The sequence below is a fragment of the Lolium perenne genome, chromosome 4 (genome assembly GCF_019359855.2).
Source record: "Lolium perenne isolate Kyuss_39 chromosome 4, Kyuss_2.0, whole genome shotgun sequence".
Taxonomy (NCBI): Eukaryota; Viridiplantae; Streptophyta; class Magnoliopsida; order Poales; family Poaceae; genus Lolium; species Lolium perenne.
This window is the reverse complement of record NC_067247.2, coordinates 126,724,718-126,744,078: the sequence shown is the minus strand read 5'-3', so window position 1 is coordinate 126,744,078 and position 19,361 is coordinate 126,724,718. Positions and strand designations below refer to the sequence as shown.

At 43.9% G+C, this 19,361-nt stretch overlaps 1 protein-coding gene across 1 annotated transcript; it reads right to left on the bottom strand.

Moving 5' to 3' along the window:
• Positions 1–9,366: 9,366 nt before the first annotated feature.
• LOC127293855 (uncharacterized) lies at positions 9,367–10,236 on the bottom strand. Its single transcript, XM_051323542.2, has 2 exons — positions 9,976–10,236; positions 9,367–9,863 (listed from the first exon to the last, which is right to left on the bottom strand). The coding sequence occupies exons 1-2, from the start codon at positions 10,082–10,084 to the stop codon at positions 9,673–9,675; spliced, it is 300 nt and encodes a 99-aa protein (XP_051179502.1). The 5' UTR covers positions 10,085–10,236; the 3' UTR covers positions 9,367–9,672.
• Positions 10,237–19,361: the final 9,125 nt, after the last annotated feature.

Below are 19,361 nucleotides of genomic sequence, written 5' to 3'. Positions count from 1 at the left end.
AACCTTTAGTTCCGTTTGGTGGGTGCAACCGGGACTAAAGGGTTTTTCGGCAGGCCAAACTTTAGTCCCGTTTGGTGGGTGCAACCGGAACTAAAGGTGGATTTTTAGTGTCATCTAACAAAACTGTTGGTGGCATAAGGACGCGTGGGTGGACGCACTAGTCGGCGAGATAAGGCATGTAGCGCACGACGTCCTGTCGGAGGAACAAGACGAAGGAGAAGCGGTGTTGGGCCTATAAAAGGAGCGTCGCTAATCGCAAGCAGCTCAACAAGCCAACCAAAACGTAGGGAGCTTCGTCCCCATGGCCGGGGGGAAAAGGTTGGCAAATCTGCCGTGGCGGAGTTTCTCGAAGATGTCATTGGTGCACACGTCCTAGGACATCTTCGGAAGTTCCGCCGCGGGAAAAAAATTCCGCAAGCCCGTGAAAGCCTCCATCTCCTCTAACAGTGTTGGGGAATCTCCCTATGGTACATCACAACCTCTATATAACTAGCAAAAACAAGCCAACCATCTCAAGTGCTAATATCTTACATCTTCGAGGAAAGGGTTGGGAAAAATCTCCCGTGGCGGAACTTTTCGAAGATGTCGTTGGTGCACACGCCCTAGGACATCTTCGGAAGTTTCGCATCGGAAAAATTTCCCCGCAAGCCCGTGAACGCCTCCACGATGAAGTTAATGGACAGTGATCGACCTCACACTAGAGGCGTTATCATGTCAGTCAAGTCGTGAAATGGAAACCGAAGCGTGAGTTTGGTTAATGGTTTGAATAGTTAGATTAATTACTCTACAAAATAGAAAATGGTTTTTGATTGCTTCTCCAAATTCAAATACTTTCTATGTTCAAAGTTTGTTCACATTCGAAAGTATGCAACAGTTAATCATTTTCATATTAAAACACTTATCAAATATTCAACAGATATAAAAAAAACTTAGTTTTGGCGTAAATAAAAGGTATTTAATTTTGGCGCAAATAAAAGGTCTTTAGTTCCGGTTGGTATTAGGTGCTTGCGACCTGCCGCACCCTACGTGGAACCTTTAGTCCCAATTATTGTCACCAACCGGGACTAAAGGTACCTAACGAACCGGGACTATATGTTGCCTCGCGTTCTAGCCGTTGGAACCGATAGTCCCGAATCCAATCCTGGTCGGGACTAATGCTCCTAGCAGCTTCAAACGAAAGACCCATTTTCTCCTAGTGGTTGCAGCGCCCGTTTTGTATACAGGATGTCCAATAACTTCATTATTGAAAAAAAAAAGATGAATGGATGAGCAATAAGGAAGTGAGAAATCAACATATGATAGATCATTTCTGCCATGTTGCCTGCTCATATGGATGACCAATAAGAAAAATCAGAAATAAATAACCAGTGGGATGTCCGTCATTTCAAAAACAAAAACAACCAGATGGATGCCCCAAATTCGGAACAGGATGAAGCAGCAGGAAATACACGTAGTGTAACTAAACATTTTTACTAATTCTCAAGTCAATGTCTACTAAAGCTTAACCAGAAAGCACACCAGAGAGATGCTATTGACACTCCACTGGAACACATCAGTATTAAGGAGAGTAATTGCTGATTGTATATATAGCACGCTATGCAGTCCAATCCTGCGATGAAATAAGCACAATGATAATACATGCTACTTTCTGGAGCTTGACATATGGAGGCTTACTATGCCATGAAAGTGATCAATGAGCGTACATTTATCTTTTTAGTAATGCTATATACAACATGATTAACCAAACATGAAGAAAATATCTTTAAAAACTCAAGGTGAAAAAGGAAGTTGAGAATTAAAAAGCAGAATGACATTGCACAAACTCCAGTGGATACAAGTCTCTAATACAATACAAGAACTCATGAAGCCAGTCACGCTAAGTCGCATTCAACTGCAGTTTCTTATTTCCCCTGAGAAGGCATTCGCCACCTTTAATATATTCATATGCTCACTGTCAGATTTAGAATAGAAAATGAGGTGTGTGTGAAGTCTGAAAAGAAATGAAGCTACAGTACACCTGCTTGGTCTGAAGTAAACCAATACTAAGAAATAGAGAAGAAGACATTTTCCTTGTGGTTTACTTGTTTCGATGTTTCTATAGGAATTAATGTCTTCTCCACCTGATGAACTAAAGATGCATTTAGGATGTCACCATCTATCCACCAATCTTGAAGCATGTAAAAACGTTAATAAGTAAATTTATGCAATGAGAAAAAAATGACACGAAGCATATTTAAAATGAAAAGGCCACTAATTGACAATAAGATTCAGGTCAGTCACCGCCTCCACCCCTCTAGTAGAATCCATAGTTGTTCGGAATGTCAACCTAGACCATTCAACAACAAAATTCCGTCAGTGAATGAAGTAACCAGGAGCTTATACCCGATCTTGTGCTTGCCATCCTTGATCATTGTTTCTATCCAGAACCAACAAAATGGTGCTAATGCAATTTTTGCTTGGCCTCGGCATATAAATCTGAATGTGTACCAGAATATCTCGTAATCAGATTGTCAAATAAACAGTTGGTCTGCACAAATATGAACGTGGTTGCTGATAGACATTAAATCTGCTAGGAGGGGGAATTGATAATACGAACCTTTGCATCCTAGGTTTGCTTTCTAGCTGTGCTACTCGTTTAGAATTTTGTTGAGAGAGATAAAAGAGATGTAGTAGAGAACATTGCAATCCCGTGATTGCTAGTTAAGAGCCCTGATTTTGGCGCACACAAACACACGCACATAGAAAAACAGATTAGGAGGATGTGTCATGGACTCATGGCAGATAGATTAAGGAATTAGTACATGGAACAGGAATAATATACTATCGTTCATAAATAAGTTGATACATTGCCATGTTTTATCTAATAAATGCTTCTGAGCATTATCAAGATGTGTTATATGTATTTTTGCATTGGTTACTGTGCATACATGTTGCTTGAGGAGGCGAGGAAGGACATTCCCCATTCCATTATGGTTGGACGTTGGAATGTTTGAACTCCACTACCTTTTGCCTAAGTATCTGATGAACAATTCAAAGTAAATTGCTGTATAATAAATACAGCCTTCAAATCCTTCTTATTATAATACAGACCTGCAATTGTATGATGAAATACTATGAAAAATGTTTTGAATGGGAAAATGTTGAGCAGTCAAAGCTGCTAGCTCTAAGTGTAGCATGAAAGTTACTAATGCTCTAACTCATATTTATTTAAATAAACCCTTCTTGAGAGTTATATTATAAAAATTCGTTCAGGATCACAAGTTAATGACATAATATATACTCATATTTAATGAACGATTATTGGGGTAGACAATGTTTCTTTGTTACTTACGTTGACTGAAATTGTATCATTCAGGTCCATAATCTGGAGGAGACACGCGCATAGTAAAACTGGAGTATGGCGATTGGCAATACATTATGCATAATTTTTTTTCGATAAAGGGTACTTTATTACTCAAAAGTTTTAAGCATTACACCCACCCTCTGCATAGAACAAGTCTCAAAATTCTTTAACATGGTGCTCATAGAAGAAAAAACACAAAAGGAAACGGATACGATTAAGCTTCGTTGGCCTCAATACGCCTATTATGCAGCCACCCATGCATGTTGGGAAATAAACTTCTTGACCGTATTCTCCAACCGCGTAGACACCTCCATAAAAGAGGTCGCGATCCTCCAAACGTTGGAGCGGCGACCATGAACGAAGCAAAACCGCAGTGCGGTAAACAACCTGCATAGAGAAGAATTTTATCATTAAAAACCTTGTCATTTCGACATAGCCAAAGCGATCAAACGATATAAATCGCTCCCACCCTGATAAGCGTTTTATACCTAGACACGACCCCATTTAGCCAATTGCCAAAAATATTTGCAATGCTACGAGGTGGATATAAGGTAAAACCTATCTGAATGATTGACCATATAAACCTTGCAACCCTACAGCTGAAGAAAAGGTGTTCAATTGTCCCTTGTTCATGACATAAAACACATTTCGTACAGCCATGCCAGTTGCGTTTGGCAAGGTTATATATCTTTAGTAAGAATAACACCTCGAAGAAGATACCATGCAAAGACCTTTGTTTTCAGAGGTATCTTCATCTTCCAAATGGATTTATTATTAACAACCGGTTGGCTGGGTATAATTAAAGCTTTGTACATGGAGGTGACCGAGAATTTACCATTTTTGGTAAGACTCCACCGGAATTCATCGACTCCCTGACCCAGCTAGATTGAAGCTAATCTTTGTAGCAATTCATTCCATGAAGCTAGTCTAGGACCAATAAGATCATGCCTGAACGACATAGAGGGTGGAGAAGTTTCCATCACCTTTTGTAAGGTTTCGCCCTTATGCCGAACAATATTGTATAGAGCCGGATATTGTTATCGAAGAGTAGTTGTGCCCAACCACCTATATTGCCAGAATCTTATCTCAGACCCATTCCTAATGGAGAAGGAACCAAATGGGAAAAAATGCTTCTTAGTAGCCATAATGCCAGCCCAAAAGTGTGAATCTCCTGGTTTCCAAATAACCTGAGATAATGCTTTTGAGTCCACATACTTTTTCCATAATAGTTGCTATCATCGGCCATCCTCAGTTAGCAACCTGGCCAACCATTTTCCCAGCAAGGCCGTGTTTTTAACTTCAAGATCATGAACACCTAGTCCACCTTGATCTTTTGGACGGCAAACAACACTCCATTATCTAAACCGATATTTTTTCTTCTCATTATCCCCTTGCTAGAAGAATCTTGATTGGAAATAATCCAATCTATGCAAGACTTGTTTGGGCAACTGGAAGAAAGATATCATATACAGTGCCATATTTGTAAGTATTGAATTTATGAGAACTAATCTTCCCCCAAGGGATAATAATTTTCCTTTCCAACTACTCAGGTGTTTTTGTAGTCTTTCCCTACCAATCTTCCATTCAGCCAATGTGAGCCTCCGATAATGGATCGGAATGCCTAGATAGCTAATTGGAAAACTCCAAAGCCCACACCCGAAGAAATTGTATGCCGCAAAAGAGATGTCAACCGACAAAAGGGATGAGAGGAAACGACCTGACAAAGAAGAGGCCATGAGAAATTAATATGATATCCAAAATAAGAAGCTTAACATTGATAAGGCCAGATGATGACGTTGGGACTCCAAGTGCAGAGTGTTGTGTCAGCAGAGTATTTTCCCCACAAGGGTGACTCGAGGGTTATATCGAAATCTCGGGAATTGAGTAAAGAGTTATCTCCCTTCCTCTTCTTCTAGCAATCCTGCAAAGTAAATTAAAGCCTTGTGTCTCCAACTCCACCCGCGTGGTTGTCAAGTACACAAGGTTTCGTATTAGTAATAGTAAAAAAAAGAAGTAACACAAGTAAAGTAAACTAGACAAGTAAAGTAAACTAAGTAAAAGCAGTAAAGGGGTGATTGTTTTTGGGTTTTGTGTGTAATTATGAGAACTAAATATTTTTGTATTTTCAAACTAAAATGGTGCTGAAAATAGAAAGTAAGATAAATGCAATGAAAAGGTGTTTTTTATGATTAAAATTGGACCGGGGTTCATGGGTTCACTTTTCTAATCTCTCTTTAAAGTTGTGGTGGATAATAGCAATTCATCAATGAGATAATAAGAATAGAACTTCAATATGTGTAAGATATGCATTTATATGGGCATCACGTTCTAACATAGAGATGATGCAACACATCTCTCTTATACTCCACAAGAAAGGGAAAATTCCATGCAATCTTGTATTAAGAATTAAGAGAGCATAGCCATAAGTACTTTGACATGATGTTTGAATATCAGATATGCTACCTTGACCAAACAAGATCATCACTTTTGTCGCGTGATGAACATAGCACATGCATTCACTTTATCCCTAGTTAGGTAGCAAAAGAAAAGGCAAAGCCATAGTAGATCATGAATTTATTGTCACTATCCAATCACTAAAATCTTGCTACTCCATCTAACACACATACATCTCCCCACACATGTTCTTGCATACAAGTTGGATCAGAACCAATACTTAAGAACGGGGTACATAATATGCATCTATCAATATATCTTACACAAATTAGAGTCAAATCTCATATCACAATAGCATAGAATAAAGATCCACCACATAGGAATTACATATATGACCATAATCATGCATGTTGGGCAGCTCATATGGTACTACGATCTATGAAGAACATGAGAAAAATAGATCAACCTACTGCCACAAACCTGTAGTCCAGAGGTGGACTACTCCTCCTTGATCATGGTGTTGATGAGGAAGAATTTTGAGAAGGTGGAGATCCCTCCGGCGGTGGCTTCGGTGGAGTTTCCCCCTCCAATCTTCGCTGACGCAGCCTCCGTTTTTGTGTTTCTGTGTTTCTGCGAAGCTCTCTCCAGAGAACCCTCGGGGGTCATATATATAGGGTTTTTTAGGTCAAAAAAAGTCGGTTCGCGAAAGAATCAAGCGAATCGGACTATCCACAATGAAAAGAGGGGAGGTGGCGTCTCTTTTGGGCCTCAAGGCCCTCCAGGCCCGGTCCAAGCGCCCATGCTGCTTCTCTTGATGAAAAGAAATAATGTCTCCAAAATCCTAACTCAATTTCACTCTGTATAGGTCTCTGAAAGTGAAAAATACACAAAACAAGGGTTTCCTATTCTTCAAAGTTATAACCTAACTAAAAGGGATCATTGGTAAATCCCCATAAATCAATATAAAACATGGAAATAACATCATATATGTTGTAAATATGTTGGAATATGTGCTAATAAAGTAAAAAAGTTCATATATGCATTTTACATGCATCACCAGTATAGCTGAGCATTTCTCGGGCCGGGCCGGGCCTCGGGCCGGCCGGCCAAGGCCCGATGCGGAAAATCTTGGCCCAGGCCCGGCTCGGCCCGACCGTCGGGCCGGAAAATAGGCCCAGGCCCGGCCCATCACACTAAAAGCCCGTCGGGCCTTGGGCCTCGGGCTGGGCCGCTTCACTAAATTGCACAAATTGACGGCCCAGGCCCGGCCCATCCTAACCATCGGGCCAAAAAATCAGGCCCAGGCCCGGCCCAGAGACATGGTCGGGCCGGGCTTGGCCCGGAAATTTCGGGCCGGGCCAGGCCGATCGGGCCGGGCTGCCCATGGTCAGGTATAATCATCAGCACAAGATCAAGTGCCAAGGAGGTGGAGCTCAAGGAAAAAAGAGTTGGAGCTCATTGCAACATCAAAGGCCGAGGAGGTCGAGCTCAAGCAAAGAGAAGTTCAGCTCAAACTTCCCTCCAAGAAGAACTTGGTCATGACGGCCAATTTGACCACCATGCCACCGGCTAAGAGAGCTTTATTTGAGAAGAGGCAAAAGGAGATCCAAGACCGGTCAAATTGAGTTGAATACTCAATTTTGAGTTTTTGTTTGTTTGTTTGTGCATTCGTGAGCTATGCCATTTTTTTGATCTTTTTTATGCTACTTTTATCTATGTTGAAACCACAAATTTGTATAAATGTATTTACATTTTTTTATAAATGTGTGTATGGTTCATATGGTCATATGGCCAAATGGCCAAGCTTGCCAGAAAAAAACTGGACCACGATGCCTACATGAGTGGCTGCGTTGAATGTAGTGTGCGACCTAAACGGGCCCAAATGAGTTGTTGCGTTGAATGCAACGTGTGACCTAAACGGGCAGGCAAACGCCGAGCTCTCCCACCTAACCACCCATACAGACGAAATAGAATAAAAAGCTATCCTATTTAAATGGCAATGTTGGAGATGACCTTACACCCGCCACACAATTTGACCAGTGGGTAATCATCTCTCTTCGGCCGCTGGGCGACCACGACAATCAATGTTGGTCAAATGGCAGTCGTAACCATGTTGCACGGTAATTATCCTTATGGCCATTTATTTAAAATTTTAAGTAGATCCATATATTTTTTCAAAATGAGGATCAAATCCAGCCTCCCTGCATCGAATAGATGCATGCGGTCTTTATTGCATTATGATCAAAAAAGTGCCACAGTTGCAGTATCATCATTATTACAATTGTTTACGGGTCACTCAATGTCGATACATGTATCAATCATCCAAATAAGGATAAATGAAAAACGCGTCAGTGGATCAACATGTGAGCCTGTGATCAAGCTACCAGCCGCACCGGCTAAATAAATCATGTGCAAGCGTTTCCAAATGGTTGCATCCAAAATTCTTGTCATGGTGCTTCTCTTCCGATTGGATACATAACTACGCACGTGTTTAGTGCACAGCAAGTGGAATAACCTGTGAAAATGAAGCATGTTTTTATTTGTTTAAGATTGAATCATTAGGGGCGTGTCATATATTGCCCAATGCCAACTCTAGTTTGGCTTTTTAACTTTTTGTCCAATCCATGGAGACACATTTTTGGGCGGAGAAATGCCAAAGGACATGTGAATGATCCTCCAAATAATTTTAGCTAACAAGTAGTCAAAAAACAAATGTTATATTGTTTCATATTTGTCACAAAAACAACATTTAGAATTTCAAATATATTTACGAAGATATCTAATCTACCCATTAAAAAATCAAGATACATTGATTTTACCGTGAACTCACCCGAAGATGTTAAATTCCAAATGAACCTATCATTATTAAGCGAAAGATTTATGTCCATTAAGCGTTGAACCAAATGGATTCATCTATTCCATTTATCTGAGGACAATGTTCTTCTAAAAACTATATTTAGATGAAACACCGACATGACATTTGCCATTGTAACATCTTTATGTTGAACTATATTATAAAGGGATGCGTATTGTTGAGCTAAAGGCTTATCCCCTAACCAACTATCCTCCCAAAAACGGACATCTAGACCGTTACCAATCTTAAAGCAGCCCCTAGATAAAAAGAAATCATATTTGACTCTTATGAGTTCGTTACAAAAAGACAAGTCATTAGGTTTTACTTTAACTTGGGATATGGTATGGGAGGGTAGGTATTTATTTTGTAATAACTCTTGCCATACTTCATTCTCATTTGAAAAAAAAACTATATATACACTCTCATACATCATCAAAATAAATATATGATGCATCCATCTTCATGTCACGATGTAAGATGGAGTGAAGCACTCCCTCCGATAGTCCGATCCAAAATACTTGTCCTAAAATAAACGAATCTACTACGCAGTAAACACGCATATATTTTTTTAACCGAGAAGGCAGTTAAAATCATAGTAATTTTGAACACGTGGCATTTGGTAAATCTGGCCAGAAGAATCACACTGGATCAGACGGCTGGGATTCGCTAGGATGCTCGATCAAAGGCCAGACGCCTAACGTGCCGGGGATAGGTCCAACGTGAGCAACGATGTGTTCTCTAGCTATGCATATCGACACACAGAACACACATTCGATAAGTGACACGGCACACTTGTAGTAAAACTGGCTGCTGACACCGGCCGAAACTCAGTCGGCGATCCTGGCTAGAACACTACTCTTACAACCTCACAACGACGAAATACACATAGCTGCAGGTACTTACGGTTAATTACGGGCGAATTGAAGAGACAATACGCATCACACTAGCTAATTAGCAGGGACCAGGGAGCAGAGGGAAGCTACACAAGAATTCATCTAGGCAGCAGGGTGCTGGTCTGAGGCCGTACGAAGGTCCGTTGTGAAGGTCGATTGACGGATCCACCAGTCCAGGACGGATTCGTTCAGGGGCACTTTGGCCACTTCCTCGGCCCGGCGGTGAGCATGTCGCGGTAGCAGGGGCAGTCGTCGATTCTCCCCGTCCCCGCCGGCACGCAGGCGCACTCCACGCAGCACTGCCCGCAGTGCTTCATGCACGCCGGCCCCTTCCCCTTCCCCTTGCCGCACCGCACCGCGCACTTGCTCGCGCAGAACCCTGCTTGCACATGAAGAGACCCAGAGATCAACCGCCGGCCGTAGATCTTTTTTTTTTGCTGGCCGACCGTATATCTAGCAGCAGGGAGCACGTACGATGCGAGCCTACTGACCTGGAGCGGCGTCGCAGGCCTGGAGCCGTGAAGCGGCGACGAGCAGGACGACGAGGAGGGCGACCTGCAGCGCCGTGCTTCCCGAGGGCTTGTTCTTGCTGGTGGTCATCTTGCTGATCGAGCTCGAGATGGGAGAGCTAGCAGGATGATGCAGATTGAGCGAGTGAGGAATGAAATGCAGCTCAGGTCCGGACGCTTTTGTACCGGCCGGCCGAGGAAGGCTCTGGAGAAGGAGCGACGTGTCGCACGGTCACGTGCAGGCAGCTGCTCTGCTCTGCTCCAAAGTTAATGGCCGTGTTTGCTTGTTCGCGCGGAGGAGCCGGTCAGTGCCCACTGCACACCCGTGTCTCGTCATCAGTGGCCGCGCGCGTCGGCGCGGTGTACATGGATGATGGCATGCCGCGCGCGTCGCGTCCTGCGCGCACCGTGTCGTGCGTGCTGAGAGTGGCAAGCGGCGTTTGGCATTTCGCTCCGCATGGTTCCGGGAGATTGGGGCATGGCATGGGCAGGACAAAAACCCGTGCATATGGCGATAAATCACACAGTACCGCTCCTTGTCGGACCATCCAGCACAACGAGCAAGCACCAGAAGAGCATGTCACAACACGAATGAGGCATTCAGGAATATATTTCTGAAGGACTACGATACAATATCTTTCGAAATACAACTCGCATATACTTACTATACTTTCTTATCGCGCATTGCACAGGAGAAATGCTATCCTGAAATGTAACACTTGTAACTGAACCTAAACACATTTCTTCTTCTATTGGAGCATATCATCATCTCTGTATCTTTCTGTGCATGCTGCTAATTTTCTGTGCAGGGTGGTTATCCACTTGTAACTGCAAAAAAAAAAACGCTTTTCTTCTTCTTTTCAGTCATCTAATTTTGGTACAATCATCCATCTTACTAAGAAAAAAAATGCAGTGCTGACCTAGTTGCCTCCTTAAGGTGAGTTCCTAGGTTTTCACAAGAGTTGGCACTAATGTAGCAACTAGTATGGCATAGGAAGTTATTAGAGCATCTCCAGCCGCGTCCCCAAAGGGATTTGGGCGCGTCGGATAAAAAATCGTTCTCAGTTACGCGCCCGAAAGCCCTTTCTGTCCGGCGCAGCCTAATACGGTGTCTGGCGCCCCGAGCCCGTCTCCGCTACACAGGGGACGCTCTGGACACGCCGGACACAACGAAAAGCGAGGAGAGGAGTGGCGGGACCAACGCGTCAGAGGCACATTGAAGTTTAACCTAACCATTGCCTACCTCGCGACGGAAGTTATTGGCGCGCAGTGACGGTGCAGTTCCCGCAAAGGCGCAGCGAAGAGTCTCTTCGCGCCTAGCTCTGTGTGCCCGCGTTAATGAGCGTCACCGCTCCCCGCCTCCCTCCGTCCTATAAAAAGAAGCGCTCTCTCATTGTCCCTCACACACAAACCCTAGCGACTCTCTCCCCAACCCTAGCCGCCACCATCTCAAGAGTCGACGCCATGGCTGGTAGAGGCAGAGGCCAAGGTCGCAGCCGTGGTCATGGTCGTGGCCGCGGCAGAGCTGCACGCTCGTCGTCGTCTGCGACGCCGTCGTCTTCATCGTCGGACCTGCAGGAGGAGGAGGAGCAAGTGTTGTTCGAGTTTATCGTCCTCCCCATGTACTACCTAAACCCAAACGCGTTTCTGGTGCATCGACGCGATATGAAACAAACTGATATCCCTAAACCCCTCCAAAAACCCTAAAACTTCAATTCTCTGCCGCGGCAGAGATTCGGGCAAATTCCCTGCCGCAGGTGGGAACCTTTGGTACCGGTTCATATTACCAACCGGTACCAAAGCTCCTTGGCCCTGAGCTCTCCTGGTGGCCCACGTGGAGGCCCCTTTTATACCGGTTCGTAAGCAACCGGTACGAAAGGGGGGGCCTTTAGTGCCGGATAATTTATACCGGTTGCTCAACCGGTACGAATGCCCCTCTGGAACCGGTATTGATGAGAGGTTTTCTACTAGTGCGTGCCGCATTTTTGCGCCGCGTTTGCGTCTCCGCGGACGACCCGGACACTATACGTCGCCCTGCTAGAGCAGGATGCAGGCGCATTTCCGGTCCGCGTGGACGCAAATGATCGCGCGGCGTTCGTTTCCGTCGCCCCGTTGGAGATGCCTTTAGGTCCAGAAGAAAATCAAGGTCAAGCGCACCACACACTTGCACCGTGGAGATGGGAGCAGCACACATGGACCTAATTAATTGATGATACACACTCAAAAAAATGCAATCGATGATAGTGCTAACAAAAAAATGGATCGCAAGCCTGTAATCTTCTCAGCTCATACATACTCGGTGACTCCTCTCCTCTCCAAATTTCTGTATCCTAGAGTTCCGCTGCTTGCCTTGCCGTGCCGATTCCGTTTTCTTTGAAAAAATGCAACTTAGAGGTTAGACAGCCTCCAAGCAGCTTAGCAGAAGAATTTAGGTGTATACAATTCAGAGAGCGGGCAGTGGCACTCGAAGTCGAGATGTCAAGGGCCGGGTAGGCCGTAGGCATCAGCACCTCATAGCCATTCCCCGCAAAATAATAAAGCCTCGTAGCCATCCGGCTACGCCTCTCCGTTCGCATTCTCAACGTTTTCTACACATTTGTCACCAACCAGGTGTTTGAGAGACCAGAGATGGTAGGCCTTCGCCAATCCCCTAATCTCGTTCCTCCACTGAATTTACTTTAAATAGCTAGCATTTGTTTTTCTGCTCCATACCTCCTGCCATTTAGTCTTACGATCTCTATTGAATCTCAGAGATATGGAGACAACAAGGAATCCCAAAAGAGTTCAATTGAATATTTTGTATTATATCTGTTCTAAAATATAAGCCTCTTTAGAAAAGCTAAAAAGACTTATATTTGTATGAAAATGATGGTCTCCTTGATTACTACATTGTGTTTCAGTAGGAATTGTTGTGTGAGAGTCGGGTTTTTTTTCTCAGTGACAGTTTTTTACCAGATGTCACCAGAAAATCAGGTTATCGCGACTTTACGGTAGGATCATGGGCATCTAACCACCGAGCCATGCCAAACTCTTTGATAAGAACAGCATACATTTCCAATCAGACCAAACATTGGAGTTTAAATTCAAATATTGTTGATTTGTTTTGACCGGTATCAGTATTTTTCGAAAGTTAACGGAATTTCCGGTTTCTGGATGGTTTTCAAAATTCTCAGCCGAACAAAAAACCGTGGTGAGAGTACTGCCACAACCTAGTTCGCTCGATAATTTCAAATAAATAGTCTGTTGTGTGAGATTTGTAGTTCAAAGATCATAGATCTAAGCTATCTAACGAATCGCTTATGAACTACAATACATTCTATAAAACATTTCAACAAGGGCCCCTTCTTGCCGTCATGGCGGTCTTGCCCCAGGGCCCCTAATATGTGTGGATTGGCCCTGTTCATAGAAAAAAAGAGATATTATTCAGCGAGAAACAATACATGAGCTTCATAGGGAAAATGTACAGAGGAAATATTCACCATGAAACCATACATGATCTTCATTGGAAGAAATATACAAAGTTCTTCTCAAAATAGATTCTAAGAAAGCTTATGAGAAAGTAAAATTATCTTTTTTTAGAAAAACGATCTTTGTATGAAATGTTTTGATCCAAAATGATTCCCGTGGATCCTTGACTTTGAAAACCGTGAGAGTGTAGGAATTCGAGTTTGCGATGATATTGGCCACAATAGTATCCTATCTTCTTTAATATTGTTGCGGACATGCTACCATAGACATTCCTAGAGCAAAAATGGATGGTCAAGTGGGAAAGGCTAATTCCTCATCTAGTCAATGGTGGTATTTCTATCTGCAGTATGTTAATTGTAGCATTATTTTTATGGAACACAACTTAGAAAATTCATCATATGTATCTTCGAATAATTATCCGGTCTGAAAATACCATAAAAGCGAAGCCTTCGGTTTTGATCAAGTAAAAGAAGTAGAAGACCAGATAATTGTGCGGTTGAAAGTCGTGATCCCTATGTTTTAGATACTAGGGGTCCCACTATATTTCAAAAAGTTAAAACTGGTGCCTTAGTAAAGTGTAGACTATTCTAGTGCATGAGCCAAGATGTAAGGCTAAGTTAAGCTCTCTATATGAGAGAAAGTGTAGGTGCGAGGGACATCTCTGAGTTTCCTAAAAAAGGAAATTTACACACTTCATGTTTATACTCTTCATGTTTAGAATGATTCAAATCAATTATTAGCATGTACCCTTTCTACCAGAACCTTAGTTCAGTGATTAAACAAACTCAATCTAAATGAAATATATTGTATTAATAAACTAATAAAAAAAATTCAGTTGCCACAAAGAAACAGCCGGCTCTAGCAATGCAAAAAAGGTGTTGTATACAGCTATGGCCTATGGGACATTTATCACTACAAAAGCACGTTTAGGGGAAATGACTCCATTGGATATGTAGTAACAATAGCAATTCATATCTTGTATACAAAGAGCTTACAAAAATTATGCATCAATTTTTAAAGACATAATCAAAATAGATACAAATTCTATTAATCGACTAGCAACAAAAGAAGTCTAAGTTGCAATACGATGAATAAAGTGTAAAATATGGAAAACAATAAGTATCATGTCAAATAAAAATATTAAAATATGAAATCATATTAAGAAAGAAAGTCAGATTGTAATAACATAGGAAGCCGTGCTCTCTTCCTCGGTGATAGGTGCGTGTCTGTTGATGCTGCTAAGATCCCTTTCATTCACAGCAACTGCGTATTTTACCGTGATAGAGGCCATCATGGACGCGATGGCATCTACAAATATGACCTCACGACTGAAAAGGAGGAGCTGATCACCTCCGATGTTACTGAGATACTACTTGGCATTACAGCAAAACCATTGGCTTCCTCCATGATTCAGCTACTTGTGAACTACTGCACCAACACCCCATGGTCTCAACTGGAGAATGAACGGCGTTATGGACACTTCCAAGAGGAGCACATGGAATAATGACATATATGCTATGCCTGCGGTGCACTATTGCGTCTTTCTATGCTATGGAACCAGATTTATCAAGTTATTTAAAAGTTAGGAAGTTTCCAAAATCATGCCCAAGTACTCATCACTTCTTGGGTTGTAATTACTATCTTGTTAGGTTCAGTTGTCATAGTTGTTCGGAATCCACAAACCGTACCGATGGACGGTCAGAATTTCTTTGAATATGTCCTTGAGTTTATTCGAGACTTGAGCAAAACTCAGATTGGAGAAGAATATGGTCCCTAGGTTTCATTTATTGGAACTATGCTCCTTTTTATTTTTGTTTTGAATTGGTCGGGTGCTCTTTTACCTTGGAAAATTATAGAGCTACCCCATGGGGAATTAGCAGCACCCACGAATGATATAAATACTACTGTTGCTTCAGCTTTACTCACGTCAACAGCATATTTTTATGCGGGTCTTAGCAAAAAAGGATTGAGCTATTTCGAGAAATATATTAAACCAACTCCAATCCTTTTACCAATTAACATACTAGAGGATTTCACAAAACCATTATCGCTTAGCTTTCGACTTTTTGGGAATATATTGGCGGATGAATTAGTTGTTGTTGTTCTTGTTTCTTTAGTCCCCTTAATAGTCCCTATACCTGTCATGTTTTTTGGATTATTTACAAGCGGTATTCAAGCTCTTATTTTTGCAACATTAGCGCAGCCAATATAGGTGAATCCATGGAGGGTCATCATTGAATTGACTAGTTTTAAAATAGTCTTTTTTTTAGCTTAGCTCAATTCATGCACGGTTACAGACTTGGTTGCAAAAAAATAGTTAGAAATGCATATGAATATACAGTTGTAGGAGAGAGAACACCATAACGGCACGACAAGCCGCCGCACCTCGGAGACGAGTTCTACCCACTGAGATCCTCCCTCGGCTACTTAGCTCGACTTCTGATTCTGTCGTCGCCACCTCCGCCTCGGCATAAACCTCCCGCTAGCTCCAAGTAGATCGATGTCCCGCGCGCCCACGAGACAAAAGACACCTTAATCTGTTCGAAACTGCTGCCGGCGCCCCTGCTGTCTAGCTCAGCAGCCATGGCCCATGGATAAACCAAGGTTAAGCAAGAAACTACTACTACAGCACATCGAGCAACCATAGCTGGTGCGTTCTTCTCTTTAACCAGGAGAGTTGCAAACATCGTTTGGCGTCTGCTATTGTTCGACTCGCAGGTTTGGACCTTCGGAGGCCTCACAGTGGCGCGGAGAACTCCAGCTGCCCAACGGAGAGAGGCGCCGCACATCCTAGATCACAAATCATTACCGCGCGCCAGCAGCCAAAGCCACCCAATCCCCGTAAGCTGATGATGCTTGGCCATCGGCAGCATGCGAGGTACCACCGTGCACGCGTCCGCTGCACCATGGCGTGCTTGGGCCACATGACCTGCACTGCAGTGAAGCGAGACTGGCATAGGGCACGAGACAAAACACCATTGAAAAATGCTTGTTGTAGACCGTGAGGCAGGCGCCGGCCAGCCCACGCAGTGTGCTGCATGAACGTGTGCATGTTGGCGATGAAATACACAGCCGCGGTTAGCCAGATAGGGATCAGACGCATCGGGGTCTTGCGCAAAGACAGTTAGCCAGATAGAGATTGTGCGTTCATGGATGGGTATTTGGGCACTTGTCATTAAGATATTCGTCGACATTTACTATATGCCAGCAGCACCGTGAGGAGGACAATGGCTCGCTGTGAACCTCCGGCTGAATACCTCGTACGGGGAGAGGCCGGAGTTCAGCGCCTGTAGATGGTGTCACCTGCTACCGGTGACGCGAGCTCAAGTCGATTTTCCAGTGGAAGCAAGCCCCTCCCCTTCCCACTATATTTGTCAGTTGTCCACAACTATCTACAATCTTGCTTGTAAACCATTGGTTCAACATCTCACCGGCAGCTAATTCACACCCCGTCGTGTATATAACTGACTGACAAAAAGATGCCGATGCTTTATTAAATCTACAAACTATGTAAACTGATGGACGTGCTAGCTGAGCTGCGGTAGCCGGTACGAGCAGTCCTTCCTGCACGTCTTGTCGGCGACGATGATCTGGCGGAACCACCGCGTGTACCCTGATGACCACGTCAAAACTCCGAGTTGGGGTCGAGGGACCAGGTCTGATGGAACCACCGTGTCTACCCGTACAACTGCGGCAAAAAGTTGAGTTCCTATCAACAGATCTTCAGGCGTGAAAATATCGAGCTCGGACGAAACTTCGAGCGACGCAATTTCAACCAGGGGTTTCAATCAGGGAGTGGTTTCGATCAAGGGATCCGAGACCTTTTTATTTTATTTTATACGGCCGCCGCGAGATCGAGCATAGTTCGCCCCGGAGCAGAGTTCCTAGATGTATCAAGACCTTCTCCCTGAAGCAATACTTTTCGCTTTGTGGGGCTTGGCCGGCCATATCTGTGTGTGCCTAAAGAACGAAACAGAAAAGGAACGAACCGTTTTAAACTTGTGAATTGCGGTGTCGTCTGGAATCTTACGATCCGGAGATGGAATCCGTAGATTACTCGAACTCTCTCTCCATCCTATATGTGGGACTAGCACAAAGCCTGTGCGTTGCTACGGTACTACATTAAATTTGATGAATTCATAAGTTAAATCCGTACGCCAATCAAATTTAGGTTGAGGGAGTTCTTGACAGATCTATCTTTTGTATTGTGGAATAGTGAAAATCACTGCAATAGTTTCAAAATGATATATGCTTAGCATTAGCATATGTTTTTTGAATCCGTCTTGTACACCCATGAACAAAAAAATCTTAAAGTAAAATATCCAATATTTAATCTTGAAAGAAATATCCGTTTTCACCTCATATTCCTCCATATCCCACTCCAAAAATCTGGGTCAGTTTTTATCTCAGGTAGAAGAGATACACTTGATTATGTGATGCATTTTGACATCGTCCAAGTTCAGACATCAACAAAATGAACTGATTTATGGCTAACTGTACAGGTGCACATATTGCTCCATTCCAGTAGCTTTATGCAAGATTCGGGTAAAGATGCAGTGATTTCCACCTCATTTGTTGATGATTCGAGGCCCGCTGCGCCGATGACTGTATTCTGCTTGCACCATATGGCTGAACTCGGCCTAGGCTAGCTAGCCGGAGCTCGGCTCTATTTGACGCCTCAATGCCGAACTTGGAGCGTACAAAAACACACACGCACGAACTGGGGTCAGCCGCGAAGCACACGCAGTCAAAATAAACGCCAACTTTTCTTTTCTAAAAGGAAGACACACACAGCATCTCTCGCGCTGAATCTTGCTCTGAATCTCTCTCTATTTCATCGTCTCTATCGCACTCATTTAGGCAAAGATGCATTGAAAATAGGCGAGCTTCATGTTTGTGTCCGCCTCTTCTCACCCCTCTTTAGTTGCCCGTTGATTTTTTTTCGATAAGGGGCACTTTATTACTCAAAAAAGTTTTAAGCATTACACCCAGCCTCTGCATAACCAGGATGCACACAGCCGTTCAGAAGTCTAGGATCCATCGATATGCAATAAAAAAGGATAAAAGCCAACTACTATGACGCTCCATTGGCTTCAATCCTCTGACTATGCAGCCAGCCATGTTGGGAAATAAACTCCGTGACCGTGTTCTCCAATCGTGCAAAGTTGCACGTTGATTAGCTCCACCTGCAGATGTTTTGCAATTTTTGTTGGATCAGAGGAGACATCAATAACCAATTCATAGCTGAATTTCCCGGGGGCATTTTATGGAGCAGCGTAGTTGGGCTATTGGTGACACCAATAGCTCCTCCATTGGTCTTCTGCGACGCGCCGCACTATTGTGGGCAACACTGCCGAAGACCGGCCACCGACGTTGGGTCTGTGCGTCCATTGGAGAAGATGGGCCGGCGGAGCCGGACAGTGCTATGCTCTGCTAGAGCTCGGCTGCTCGGGGATGTTCTGTTTTGCCTGCAGCGCCTTGTCAAGGTTACCTGCTACGCAAGGCTCATGTGTCCTGCCGATCTGTGCCGTCTCGACCCGCGTCGCGTTGTCAAGGTCGTCTCGCCTGCCACGCGAGGCTCTTGTGGCCTGCTGATCTCGGCTGCCTCCGGCGTTCAGAGTGAGCGCCAGCGCAGTGGCAGAGTAGGATATCGGATGGAGTTGAACGAATCTAATGGCTTCCTCCGGCGGCCGGAGTGAGCGGCGGCGGCGCGGTGGAGTAGGCTACCGGACCGAGTCGAACGAATCTATCTGATGTCATGGGCAAGGGCTGAGAACTGCGGCTGCGTGAGACGACGGTTGGCGGTAGCTCGAATCGTAGAGGTCCCTTCAGCCCTCCTTCCGACTTCCGAAGCGCACAGCGCCGACGACGGCCGAGATGGCGGAGGCTAAGGATAGGTC

Bases quoted from the DNA above. Each gene is read 5' to 3' on its own strand.
- LOC127293855 (XM_051323542.2), bottom strand. From the start codon at position 10,084: ATGACCACCAGCAAGAACAAGCCCTCGGGAAGCACGGCGCTGCAGGTC. The intron at 9,864-9,975 runs GTCAGTAGGCTC...ATGTGCAAGCAG, and splicing joins GGCCTGCGACGCCGCTCCAG to GGTTCTGCGCGAGCAAGTGC.